The 13,971-nt window shown below is 37.2% G+C and overlaps 1 protein-coding gene across 5 annotated transcripts in view; it reads right to left on the reverse strand.

Moving 5' to 3' along the window:
* The window catches only part of LOC122804909 (integrin beta-2-like), a 1,526,426-nt gene that overhangs the window by 46,945 nt on the left and 1,465,510 nt on the right, over positions 1-13,971 (reverse strand). For all 5 annotated transcript variants that reach the window (XM_044075116.1, XM_044075114.1, XM_044075112.1 and 2 more), the window contains one exon: positions 2,647-2,813. In XM_044075116.1, coding sequence (XP_043931051.1) covers positions 2,647-2,813 — 167 coding nt within the window. The remainder of the gene's footprint in view (positions 1-2,646; positions 2,814-13,971) is intronic.

Consider the following 13,971-nt stretch of genomic DNA (forward strand, 5'->3'; position numbering starts at 1 on the left):
CAGGTGTTTTTCAGTGCAACATTGTGGTACAGTGGGGACTGGAGAATTTACCCTTTCCCCACTGTACTGTAATCTGAGAGTTGGTATATATAATTAGCAGGGTAGGGGGCCTTACACTGCTGCAAAAAACATGTTTAAACCTTTTTTGTTTGTTGATTGAACAGTGACAACATCGAAGCCGTGGAACATCGAATTCTTTCCCAGGGAAAGAATTTTGTGGGCCGTTTCCACGGCTTTGCTATTTCCTTCACTTTGGTGCGATCTCGGAGTTGGTATATTTGAGTATATGTAAGTAGGAGGGGTGGGGGGCACTGCCATAAGAAACAGTTTTAAGTGTTTGTGTGTTTTGTGCTGGAACATTGATTTTTTTTTCCCAGGGAAAAAAATTGCTGTTCTCAGTCGTCGATGTTGTCAGTATTCGAGGTTTTGGGTTCGATGTTATAACATTCAAAGTTTTGAGACTTCGATGTTATAATATAGGCCCTATATATATATATATATATATATATATATATATATGTGTGTGTGTGTGTGTGTGTGTGTGTGTGTGTATATATATATATATATATATATATATATATATATATATATATATACATATATACACACACACACACATATATATTTATTCATGTACTGTATATGTCTGTGTGTGTGTGTGTGTGTGTGTGTGTGTGTGTGTGTGTGTGTGTGTGTGTGTGTTTTGTTTTGTTTCAAAGTCCAAAGGTTTATTTAGTTAACTTGGTTGTTTCTTTTCTTAACATGAAAATTGTTTCCCAGGTACTATAGGAGCCAGTTTTATTAAAGACAGACCAGTCTTTATTTTACTCCCTCATGCTGTTCTAAATCTGCACTGCGAAAAAGAGGCAAGACAGCCTGTATGTTTTCCTTGTTTTATTCCCACCCCCCCAGTGGATATGATCGGGTGCCCCTTACTGCACCCAGTTAGCTTATTCTTTCCTCCTCAATGGGAGAGAGCTACACTCATTCATGACTCTATCATGGTGAGAGCCATGTGACCCATTTATTCCCTACTTGACGTGAGAGCCTAATGAGCCCCTTTTTTTCCTCTAGAAGGCAAGAATTAATTGTTAGGTCATCCTATCTTCATGTGGGCTACCTCTCTCGTTTCAGTAACTAACACCTTCTCACTGTTGTGTGTGGCTTCTACAAATGCTCCTTTCCCAGAAGGTCCCTTGTGTGCCATCTTACACATATGCAAACATCCTGGCTTATGTGCCACACTAACTTATATGCTGCTTGCATTCTCTCAAGTCTTCCGGTATAGTCAGCATTGCAGCAGGTCAGATAGCCTGTTTCCCTCTAGGAGAGACGTCATTCTGCAGAGAAGAAGAGGGTTATGGGGCAGTGGTCAATAAAACTATTCCATGCATTTCAAGGTAGTCTGAGATAGGCAACTGCTTAGTAAGCACCCAGTCTAAAGATTTAATGTTCTTAAAAGTAAAACTTGATTTTCATGTCATGAAATCTGGGAATTATACTTTTGTTTTTATGTGTCATTTCCTGCTAACTGCCATTATTTCATTTGTCTATGCATCTGTAGATGTTCAAAAATTAAAACAAATTCTAGGTACACAGCAACCGGTAAATCATGATGTATGTATATTTAAACATTGCTACAGAGTTGTTGTTGTTATTTGTCTTTCGGCTTTTTCCCGGTAAGGGGTTGCCACAGTGGAACTCCAGTCCGCTAATGATTGGCATTAGCTTTTTACGAAACGCCGAGGTGCCAGCTCGACGCCCAGCTTTCAACGAAGGCACGCCCAGTTACGCACGCATGTCTTTCGAATGCTACCTAACCATGGGGAGGACATGCAGACTCCACACAGAAGGCACTCCCAAGCCACGCTGAGAATCGAACGGGAGAACCTCTTGTTGTGAGGTAACAATGCTACCGCTGTACCACCGCAGCAATAAACATTGCTACAGAGTACAGTGTAAAATGTCACAGCTACAGTCAGAACCCCCATCCTGGCCCCAGCTGTCCTTAGAGAAGTATAGTTTAAGTATTTCTGAATAGCACTTAGAAATAAAGAGTGCTATGCTGTTAAGCTATGTGCTCTGCCTGATAAAATGCAAAGCATAATGTCATACCTCCAGCCAGGGAAGTACTACAATTCCAAATGATTCTTTCTGGAATTATATTAAAATGGAAAAGCACACACATAAATACGCACACACTGACAGATGCATACACTCAAAACCACACACAGAGTCACACATGGACACACACATTCAGATTTGCAGTCAGGTACACACATTCATGAACTCCTTAGTTATTGTTAAGGAAGAAAATATGAAGCATTCCACTATAAATAAACAAACAAAAAAAAGGGACTACTTATTTTTTTCCAAAAAACACTAAGAAACAAAGCATCATTTTTAAAATTACAAAACTATACAATAAAAAATCAACAGAAAACAAACTCAAAGGCTGTCTACTAAGTGCACTAATTTTCCAGGGTGGACATCATAGGGAAATTATGGATTTTCCAGAGCTGGGGAAGCCTGAAGATCATAGGTTCATAGATGTATATTAGGCAAATGATTACTAGGGCCCTTATAAGCCTCCTGTGCTTTATTTCCCTATAATGACCACCCTTTTAGATATTATTGTTTACTTACAGTATCCCACTTTGCCTTCTGCTTCTCCTTCTCAAATCTGTGGTATTCCCTTCTGTCATATATTTCAGTTACAACTTTCCAAAGAATGAGCAGAAGAAGTCCTATTAAGGCTACACCGGCAATGGTTCCACCGACAATAGCAACAATGTTTGGTGGCTGTGGGCATTCTGAAACACAAAACACAAAGGAGTTACACAGTTCTTTCTAACCACTTTGCTATTTTTTATTTTAGTTGTACATTTCCAGCCTACATTACATCTCCTTTTTTAATCAGTGGACATACAGACAGAATTGCCAAAAGGTAAATAAATTGCTAATGAAAACTGGCACTAGTACTTACCGATCCCTGGATCTGACTAGTGCTCTATATTCATACTTACAGTATATACCCTCCAGTTTCGATCTGTGCTATGATTGCTTTTAGCAAGCAGTACACATAGTTTTCTACTACTACCATGTTTGAAGTGGTTTATTATTGACAGCTAAACTTTTAACTGGTAGAGCATTTAAAGGATATATATATCACCCCATTTTTGAATCTCAATTATGTGACTTATAATTCAGACATTTAAGTAAAAAAAAAAAAAAAAAAAAAAACTAAAAATAAATTTCACATGCAACAGCTCTCCAACAAATTGTTTACAGATGTATGCAGTGGCCGCCTTTGAAAAGAAATATAATGCCCTCAACATTTTTTTATTGTCTTACATAGATCACTATGGCACCAGGATGGAAATTACTAGCAACTGATATACAGATCTGTATAAAAGGACTAAAAAGAAAATCTTCCAAAGATCTCAAACTGGAAATGAGTTAATAGGGAAAAGAACAAGAGACAGCTGCATCAGTAAGATTAATATACCTTTCTTTTAGAAATTCTATCCCTGTACATTAAATGGGAGAAAGGACTGTACCCTCTAAGTCTTGTGGTTCTGCTCCTTACATGTATGTGTTGAGGGGTGACTGTTTCTCAGTTCATTCCTCTGCACCCTGCACTGGGGTTGAAAGTAGAACTGACTTCCATACTTCAAAATCCTGCACCCCACACAATTGAGAGGTGGAGCTTAGGCTGTGGCTTCTTCACCTCATGTCTTTGTAGCTTACATGGCTGGGAAAGGGGGATGGAATATTTGGCATCACAGGACCCAGAAGCAGGTACACAAAGGCTTTCAAAATAAGCAGTAGTTAAAATCACAGTCTCTTCCAAGCGCCTTTCACTTGACCCGCTTGGCTTTTCAAAGGCCTTATTTTTTTTGTTTTTGTGCCCTGCCTGTGGTTCTAAGTGGCTAGGTGGGGTTTGTTTGGTTTTTTTTTTGCGTTTTGGTTTTTCTCAGGATGGAATATTTCTTACCCCCATTACTTAAACCAGTCACATATTTGGTTCAGCAAATCCAAGGTACCACATTTGTTGCTTCAGTATTTTCCATTTTACCCCTCACACTTATGTTAATAATGACAGCCTTGCACTAAAGTCCTTTTGAAGAGGAACTTGTACAGTATATAAATAAATGGGTCTACTTTTACTCACTGAATTTACACTTCTTTGAATCATAGTTGGCCGACTCCACTTTAGTGAAAGAGCCTTCTACTGAAAACACAGACTACAAACTTCTTCCCCTGGGAAACAAACCACTTGACCACCATGGGGAAAAAAAACCTCAACAGAAGGAAACTAAACTCACCCAAGTGGGGGGCTTCACCGCATCACACCCCCCTAACTAAACATACTATAACTCCAAGATAAACTACACTGGGGAAAAGGGCAAACTTCATCCTCATGGCCAAGTGGTTCATTTCCCAGGGAAAGAAGTTTGGTAGTCCGTGCTTTTGGTGGAATGCTCTTTCACTGAAGTGGAGTCAGCCAACTATGATTCAGAGAAGTGTAAATTCAATGAGTAAAAGTAGACCCAAATAAACATGTTATTGATATTAAACACTGGCTCGTTTATCCTCATTATGGTTTGAGTCATAGCTTAGTGATTTTATTCAGTATAGTAAACTGAAATTTAAATCATATTTTTGACCAAGATGTCATTGAAATTGTTACATTAGGCCAAATAAATAGCATGCCTTTTCTGAACTCAAGAGTTTAGTTTACCAAAAAAATTGTCATCCAGTTTATGTCATTCTTGAATGTGAAGGCACCTATGTTTTTACTTGACTGACCTTAGAGCACCCTATGCTTAGTGTCTGGACAAATGATCATATCATTACAATTGCACTGTGTATTTAATTATATTATGTGCATGAAGCATATACTTTTCATAAAATAATACTCTTAGTGATGTGTATTTAGGTATATGTAGTCCCTTACCATGAATATATTATGAATATTATATTATTGGAGAAACAGAAAATAATGAGATGCAGATTATAATGGTATACTGCAATATGGACTGAGGCATGTTAATAAGCTTTCTTGTCTGAATATTTTATTGCACTACAGGACAGCAGACTGTGCCCCATTAATAACAGAATACAAGATTTGTTTCTGCTTTACTGATTGCAACATTGCAGGGCTTATTTTGATACCTGGCTCTCAACTGGAAGTGTGATGCAGGATTCTGTAGGTCCTGATACTTTGAAAATTAAAAAGCACTTCTCACAAAAGACAGTGAATTCTGAAAGTTGCTATTACACTTTTAAAGCATTTTTCAGGGGGCTTCATACTCCCAGTACATCAACACAGGGGTTCCACATATTTTCTTATATATACTAACACTGAGATGGCTATACCTCTGAGCTGTAGGAATAATTTCTGGATTAGTATACTTTATTTAGACTTAATTTTACTGTTCTGAGCACTGCATTTACTTGGTCTTTCAGCAGGCATTCTTGTTACATGTGCATTTTACTTAAACTGTGGAGCTGTTTATTGATTCTCAGAGGAAGGTGTCGTATGTTGTGCTTGGCACACTGCTGAAGCAGACAGACATGGTGCTCAGCCATTCAGCATGCCATTGTCCAGCCTACATTATTACACTATCCAAGATTTAAATGATTGATATTCCTTCTACAAATAGCCCTGCAGAAAGCCTATGGAACAGCAGCGTCTGTGCACTTTTTATTTTGGTGAGCAGAGGCCGTTCTGAAATCTTGTCCTGAGTTCATTTGATCAGTACTGTGCAGTCATCTATTACCAAAAATACTAAAACAAATTCACAAACTTTTAAGACAAAAAGTGATAAAGGTAACCCCCCCCAAAAAACTTTCTTTGTTTTATCAGATGATAGTCATGTACTGGGGCAGCACAGGTGCACAGTAAGAAGCATTGTCACCTCACAGCAAGATTACTTCTTGGCTGGTGTGCCTTCTGTGGACTCTGCCTGTACTTAATTTATTTGTTTGGATTTTCTGCTGGTAATCCGGTTTCTCCTCACATCACAAAGACATGTGGTAGGTGGAAAGATTACTCTAAATTGTTTGTTTTTAGGTGTGTGCATAGTGTGCGTGAAATATGGAAGGAAGGTCTGGCAATCTACTTCCATTCCTTACTTACCTATAAATGCTGGGATTGTGGCAGCTCTTCATGGCATCACTGTAGGAATTTGATGCGACTCAACAGCGATGGACGGATGGATGGATAGATGAAGTCATGTACTTCAGTTTGGCAGTTAGCACAGAGTATTTAGGCAATCAGCTGTCAATAATCTACTTCCAGTAATACAGTGTCTGATTCCCCTCAGCATTCATTTGCCTACTGCGTAACTTTAAGCAGTCAACCAAGCAATCTTCTGGGTTAATTGGGCTAGGCTCTTCACTGACCTCCTAGACTGGCTAGCTAATAATTACATCTCACAATTAACCTATTGATCTAGCCTTAGTATATCTCCATATGTTACAGTGTCATTACTTGCACATTTTACTGTATAATATGGATTGTGCATTGGTCCTGGATGGGGCATCAGTACTAACATCAAAGTGGATGCCCATGTAGATAAGTGTTGATCAGCAACTGACTCTGTTTCTTGTATGTTCTGGGATTAAAACTTCCAGTTGTACGAGCAAAGTGTTGTACATCCACCTTTAACACTAAAACAGTAATGTGTAAGAAACAGTGGAAAAGTTTACCAATCTTAAATGAGAGAAAATCCAGTAGTTAATATTTAAGGAGACTACAAAACAAATTAATTATCTATACTTCTAAGCCTAGCCAAGTTTTCCCAAAAGAATAATAATGCCCTGTATCTGAATAGGACTTTGAGAGACAGACATTTATAAGCTACTCCTTTCCATAAGGGACATGGGTGCCCATCCCAGTGTAAATTACCTAATCCCCATCCACTGGTCTAGGTTGTCCTTAAAATGGGTAGTAGATTAACTCAGCTTCATGTGGATGGGAAGCCTGTTCCATAGGAGGGGCAGTTTCTAGGTCACATATCTGTCTGTCCAGCATTATCTGTTTAACTCACTGACAAAATTCAGGTCCCTAGATCTTGTACTTTTGGTACTCTTTGATTTACGAATATGTAGGAAATTCATAAGTGTGGGGTTTGCAGATGCCTTGTAAGTCAGGCATAGATCATGCCTCAGCAATCTATAGGAGACTGAGTAGAGGGAAAGAGCTTTAAGGCACTCACTCTGCATAAGGCAGATTTGTTATGCCTTGTATTCATTTTGTAAGGAACCTCTGAGGTCACTTTTGTTGTTGCACATGCCTGGTCAGGTACATACCAAAAGGAAATTTGTACTCTATGATTTGATTGATAAGGACTGAGCACAGTGGGATAATGACCTTTTTGGACCTAGATGCCATGTGCTTACTTATAAGTTTTACAATGTAAAAGGATTTCCTCTCCACTGTGACCATGTGTTGGTTGAATGCTAAATGCTGTTTAGTAGAATGTGCTACAAGACTTGTTTCTGGTATTTATAGGTTCATAGATTAGTACTAAGCTAACTGCTTGCTTTCCATTTAAGCCCCTAGCCAATTATTGTGAGTGAGACTCTCAAACCCTGCCTTGCTTGCAAGGCAAGCACCTTTAGTAACCACCACCAGGCTCCTTTATGGACATGCTATTCAAATTTCTTTTAAGGATCCGCAGCTTCACTATAAATTTCTGTTAATGCTATCATGTCTCGTCAATTAACTATAGTACCACTCACCTAAAAGGTAGAGAAAGGTACAGGTAAAAAGACAAAGCATGGACATACTCTTTAAATTCTCTGATGCTCTGAACTCCTTCTTTCACTTACCTTGTCTAAATTTTTCCCTCACTTGGCACTGTCAATGTACATCACAGTTATTCTTCTCCTCTTCCTCCTCCCTTAGTCAGGTACTGATGCCCTTCTACTCCATCACATGGTACCACTCTATTTATCCATGTTTACTACTCTAGCACACCACTACAACCTACTTAGCATATTTGTCAAACTTAAACTTTGATTTAATGTTTCACATCTATGCCTGTATCTGTCACTTCACTGGTTACATAGATTGATCCTTGACTTTTTTAGCGCCTTCATACCTGCTACATGCTAACTTCATGTAAATAACACATTATCACTTTCTGAATGTTACTGCTTGGACATTATAAAGTAAATCACTGCTTCACATTCAAAGTATATATAGTTACGGTGTCTGTTATAATGAAGTATTTGATTGTTTACATCTGTATCACAGTTTGTAGCTCTTTTTACAGAATGTAATTGTCTGCTTTCCTATTTTAATATTAAATTGTGTACAATGTACAGATAACATTCTGTGGTAAAAACAATATCTCCTGTCCTTATATATGTATATCCCGGAATAAAACACATATTTGCCTACTCAGTTTTATTTTCTTGTTTCTAATACCTGGACCATCTCCCTATAATGTATGTGTTAACTGTTAAAAGTGATCTTTATCACAAAATAGTTCAATCTATTTTATAATTTAGTCCTGTTTTACACAATGTAGGTCTGGAAATTTCAGGTTGTATGTAAAGAAACTGTGAAGTGTGTTGCAATTTTTTTTTTTTGCTGTTTGTCCCTGGGGTTTTCTCTGTGGGCCTCCCTTGTAAATGGGCATCTGCTCAGCACAACTATCCTGTTCAACAGAATATTCCTGAAGTACTGTTAGGCACACTATCCTGCTCCGGCAGCTACCCCCCCCCCCCACAAAATGTGCTGTGTGGACGTTGAAAAAAGATTTAGAAATTTACATCTCCTGTTTATCAAAGCAGAACCAAAGCTACTTTGTCTGGTGCCCAGCACACTTCTCTGACCTGGTGTCTCCTCAAGTTGAGAAGAAAAAGAAATAAAAAATAATAAAAAAAAAACTTTCAGAGTTGAGAAAAATGGGGACTACACCCAAGTAAATCAGTTACTCTCAGAGCAAGTCTTTTATAATCTAATTCCTGAAGTAAGCCTGTTTATAGATGGGCTTTACATTGAAGTAAACCACTTAAACTGAAAACAAGTCTTTCTGTATCAGGATAGGTTTACAACTGTATTTCACTTACATTAAGTCATTTGAAATTTGCCTGTGTAAGTTTTATGAATGAATATGCTTATGCAAGCACTACATGAATGAATATTAAGGTGTGTGTTTTTATGAAGAAGGTAAAGAAAAGGGGTCTGACTGTTTCAGAATGAAATGTGTGAAGGCTGCCAGCCCAGCTAGCTAGAATTTTGTAAATAATCCTATGTAATTTGTAAATATTAATATGATCCATAGGCTTGTCTTACAAATGTAAGTAAACTGTATGCTACATACTAAGCTTCAAGAATGTAACCACAGTGTACCCTACTGGGAAAGAACAGAAATGGATGTAAACTATATGCCTGTGCATATGTATGTTTTAATAGGTATACATGGATTTGGTCATACGGCCAAATGTCGAGCACAACGTGTTCGACTGCAGAACGCCAGTTCCACATAATTGCAAGTGCAATTATGTCAAAAAGCCAAACATCCCCCTTTTTGACCCATGGTAGCGCTTGTTTAGGTGGTAGAGCGGTTGGAAATGTTGAATTACAAATTTTATACGACATTCTGACCATTCGACACCTAAATCTTCGACATATAAGTTCGAAGAAAACCCTGTTCGATTATTGGTTGTATGACCAAGTGCATGTAAACCGTTTTAATAGTAGTAGCTGGAACATACAGAGTTAACATGCAAACCCTCAAGAAAGTAAGCTGAAATTGTTTACAATTGTGTTATCTCTCAGTTTCAGCAAGAAGACAGAATGTCTACAGCTAGAGTTTCTTTCTATTGTCTTAAGACAGAAATAATTACTAGGTTTAACATATAAAAGTGTTAATTGTTTTACGACTTCCAGTTCTAGTTAAACATCTGAGAGATAAGTATTTTTCACAGAGAAATGTTAAATTCTGTTGGTATCTGTTTAGTCTGGGAATGAGGCAGGTGTAAAATAGTGATGTCATCTAGCTAACCCAGCAGTAATGTGTATTATTAATTTAAAAACTATATCAGAGAGAAAGTCTTTGCATTTTGTAATTTGTCTTGGATCTGAACACATCTATCTTTAGCACTTCTCATTTGTATTTGCCTTGCTCTGTAAGTAAGACTTAGATCATAATATCTATCTTAGAAATCGATAGAAATATAGTTAGATCAGTCTAGATGTTTTCTGTATTTATGTGAGACTGTCCTGCAATGTTGTTTTAAAATAGTTCCTGTCATTCTGAACTCTGTTATCACTGTGTTGAGTTATTGAGAATTGTCTTGTTCTTTTGTTTATTATTAAATATATTTAAACCTTTTTAATTGTGGCTGGTTTGTTTAGAGATATTTATGCTAGTAGAGTACTTGCATATGTATTTGGTGACACTGTACAGGCCACTCTTAAATAGCCTTGCTGTTGGTCACACTTACCATATGGATAATAGTAACATTACACCATAGAATTGGTCAACCTTTGGGAAGGGCCTTAAGTAGCAGATAAAAGGTGGATGGTGGCAGTGATTTCTACCTTATAGTCTGGGCAGATGGGGGTATAGCTAGTGAACCTGTGCCAGCCTTTCTTAGGAGTGTCTGTGTGTTTGTATATAAATCAAATCTCAAAGTGTGTGTCTGTGTCAGCTACTTAGGAAGGGACATGAAGCACTGGTTGGACAGAGAGGGTGCTGGAAGTTTTGACTTGACCACTCGGCTGAGATTTTAACCTTATAGCTGTGCCAGTGGAGAGTCTTATTGGGGATCTGGAGAGAGAGGGAGAAACCAGCCCCAGACTGACTGTGATCCCTGTATGCTCTTAAGGGAAATTGTACTTTACTATGTGTGTACTTGTCATCCTCCCAATGTGTACGTCCCTCAGTGGTGTTAGTGGTGAAGATTGAGGCTCCTTGATTACTGGGCCAGTGCAGGGGTGTCACAAAATGTACCAGCATATGTATGCAGGTGCTGTATGAATGAATGGCTGTAAATTATTTGAATAAACATTTTATACCAGGTATCTTTTTCTAGTGGAGCTAACCCAGTACTTGCAGCCAGCATTTTTCTTTTTGGCTTCAGTGCCTCACAGTAATATATTATGGTTTTGCAGGCTTTGCCATTTAATTACTGGACTAAATGTGAAATAGAAGTTTTTCAAGGAAAGAAAAAAGTAAAACTTATAATTCAGTGTATACTGTATGTTCGGTCAGTGCAGTGAACAGTGATATCTGAAGATGTGAAAGGAAGCATGAGGGACTTCACATTAAGAATCTTTGGTACATAAGCATAAAAATGGAAAAGGTGCAAAATCTAAGATTAATAAAGCAAACAGCAGGCATGTAGTAGTGAAAGTAGAGAAATGACTGCTTTATGCTGTAGTATCTCATTTACCCTGCAGCTCACTATATAAGAAAATGTGGTTCTTATTTACAAATCACTAAGATCCCCACCAATATATATTTAATCCTACAAAGCATTGTAAAGTTCCTTGTAGAATTAACCTCTACTGGCCATATGAATGAAGAATTCTTCCTTACAAAACTGAATCCTAATAAACAGTAACTTCCTAATCTAAGACTATCTATCTCTCAAATTGTATCCTAACAATTAAACAACCAACTCTAGAACTTATTCCTAGTAAACACCTGCTCTTTTGATGCTCTCCCTACTACTACTGTATGACTGCCTACATATGACCTATTGTGTAGACTAAAAATCTCGCAATCATTTTTATGTGACCTATGCACCATGTGATATTTAACTGTGTATGACTATTTGCTGCATAGAATCACACTGACAACTTGTAACTTTGACATTAACCTCTATTGATGCTTATTACATCTGTACCAAATGATTTAACCAACTTGTAAATTAACTAACTTAGAGCTTTTCTCCCCGGGCCTCCGCTGAAAATGGACCTGCATCCAGTCGGACTCTCCCGGTTATCAAATGTAAAATAAATAAAAAAATAAAAATAAAATAAAAATTATAATCCCTTTACAGCAGATTTTATAGGCTGCTAAAATCTAAATTCAAATATATGCTCCACTTAATCAAACTAAAGCTGCTTTCATTGTTTGCTCAGTTACACACTCATTTTTTAACTGTTTTATGTCATATTTTGATAGTGTTCATTTACAAAAATTGTGATGTTGCCTCCTGGACTCCATACAGTAGACTCTTTAACGTGTCAAATGACTACATCCCTAATGCCTAAAGGAGATGGCTAGTAATGTGTCTAGAACTTCATGCTATAGTTTAGTAGTCAATTGGTGACCAATTAAATTACTAAACAAACAAAATTTGTTCATTACAGAAAGTAAATAGATTTGAAATGAGAGCATAATACAAGTAATCACTGCTTCATACTTGCTGGGAGCGTCCCCCATATCAGCTAAACAAATGTCACACACATCGATATAGACTTCTCAAATATCCCTACCTTGGAAGAATGTTTCTATTTTCAGGCCTGATTTAGGATGTCCCTATATTTAGAGGCATGTCCCTATTTTCTGGGTTGATTTACTCGTTTATACAATTTTCTGAATCCCCCTCATCACATGTGATTTTTGAAGTTGTCTAGTGCACAGAAACCCATACAACATGGCCAACATACTAGTGGTGGGAATAAGTTAAAGAAAGTGATCCTGAGCAGTACCCCACATTACTGGAAGCAGAAAGAGTTATGTGCTATTTGGTATTCAAATTGTATGCTAACTAGATGCCTAGATTTTTAACTAGATGTTGCTATATTTCAAGTGCCTTTGAGCCCATTGTCAATGTGTACAGGTTTGGAGGTATGCAGTGATAGATAAAATACATTCTGTCCTGACCCTGCATTTGGTTTATTGACAGAATGCACTGGCCTGTTATAGTTAGCTGTTTGATGTAACATGGTTTTAGAATGCATGACAGTTCATCACATTGTGATGAATGCTACTGAGGCAAGGAAAATAAATTCTAGTTCAATGGCCACTTTGTTAGTTTCCGTACAAAGTATTATATGCTACTGACAGCTTAACAGGTAGAGCCAATATGTTTAGGAGACTTGTTATGCTTCTACAAAGCTTAGACTCTGTACTATTTGTAATTGTTCTGTGTTTTAAATTTTAAGAAATTCAATCTCTTATACATGTTGGGACAGAGACTTTTTGTGATTTAATGTCTAAAACTGATGGACTGATAATATTTTTGGAACTGTATAACAGAAATAATGATATTTATCCATGGAATAATAATTTGTTTTCTGGTAGTAACTTAAATGTTAAAAAAATATATTTTGTAGTTTAGAACTGATGAACTGGAAAAAGATTTCATAATAAATGCATACAGGGTCTATGTGAAACTGTTGGCAATATTATGAAAGTTAGAGATAAGAACAACTTGTGGAACAGAGGATGGAGGTTTTGAAATTTGAAAAAAAACATTGTGAAACACTTGGCAAGTGTTATTTTTGTGACTGGTTTTAATGGAACATTAAAATATACTGGTCAGACTAAAACATGTTCTTTTGTGGGGCTCTTCTCATTTAAATGAGTATGACATGAGAAAGGATATGCAGCAAAAAGGTGTGTGCTTAAATGGAAAAATAAAAGGGACACTTTTGGATGGATTGTCAAGAGCAAACATTAAATAATGAAAAAGAAGAGGAAAGGGAAGATAACATCCATGAGGAAGGGCAACAAGAGGCTAGGGGACCGGGTGAAGTATGAAAAGAATAAACTGTAGAAGAAATATGGAGGGGAAAACGAGAGAGAGAGAGAGTGTGCACATAGATGAGAGGTAAGGAGAAGGAAGTGATACTAATAATTTTATAGGTCTAGCCAGTGAAAAATCTGATTCTGAGGATCAAGGATTATTTGTACATAAGCCCAGCAAAAATATTTAATTGGGGAAAGAGTAAAAATAAGAAAATGTGCATTTAAAAATATTTTACCTAAA

Source organism: Protopterus annectens, chromosome 6.part0 (genome assembly GCF_019279795.1).
Source record: "Protopterus annectens isolate FY-2018-M chromosome 6.part0, PAN1.0, whole genome shotgun sequence".
NCBI classification, from domain to species: Eukaryota; Metazoa; Chordata; order Ceratodontiformes; family Protopteridae; genus Protopterus; species Protopterus annectens.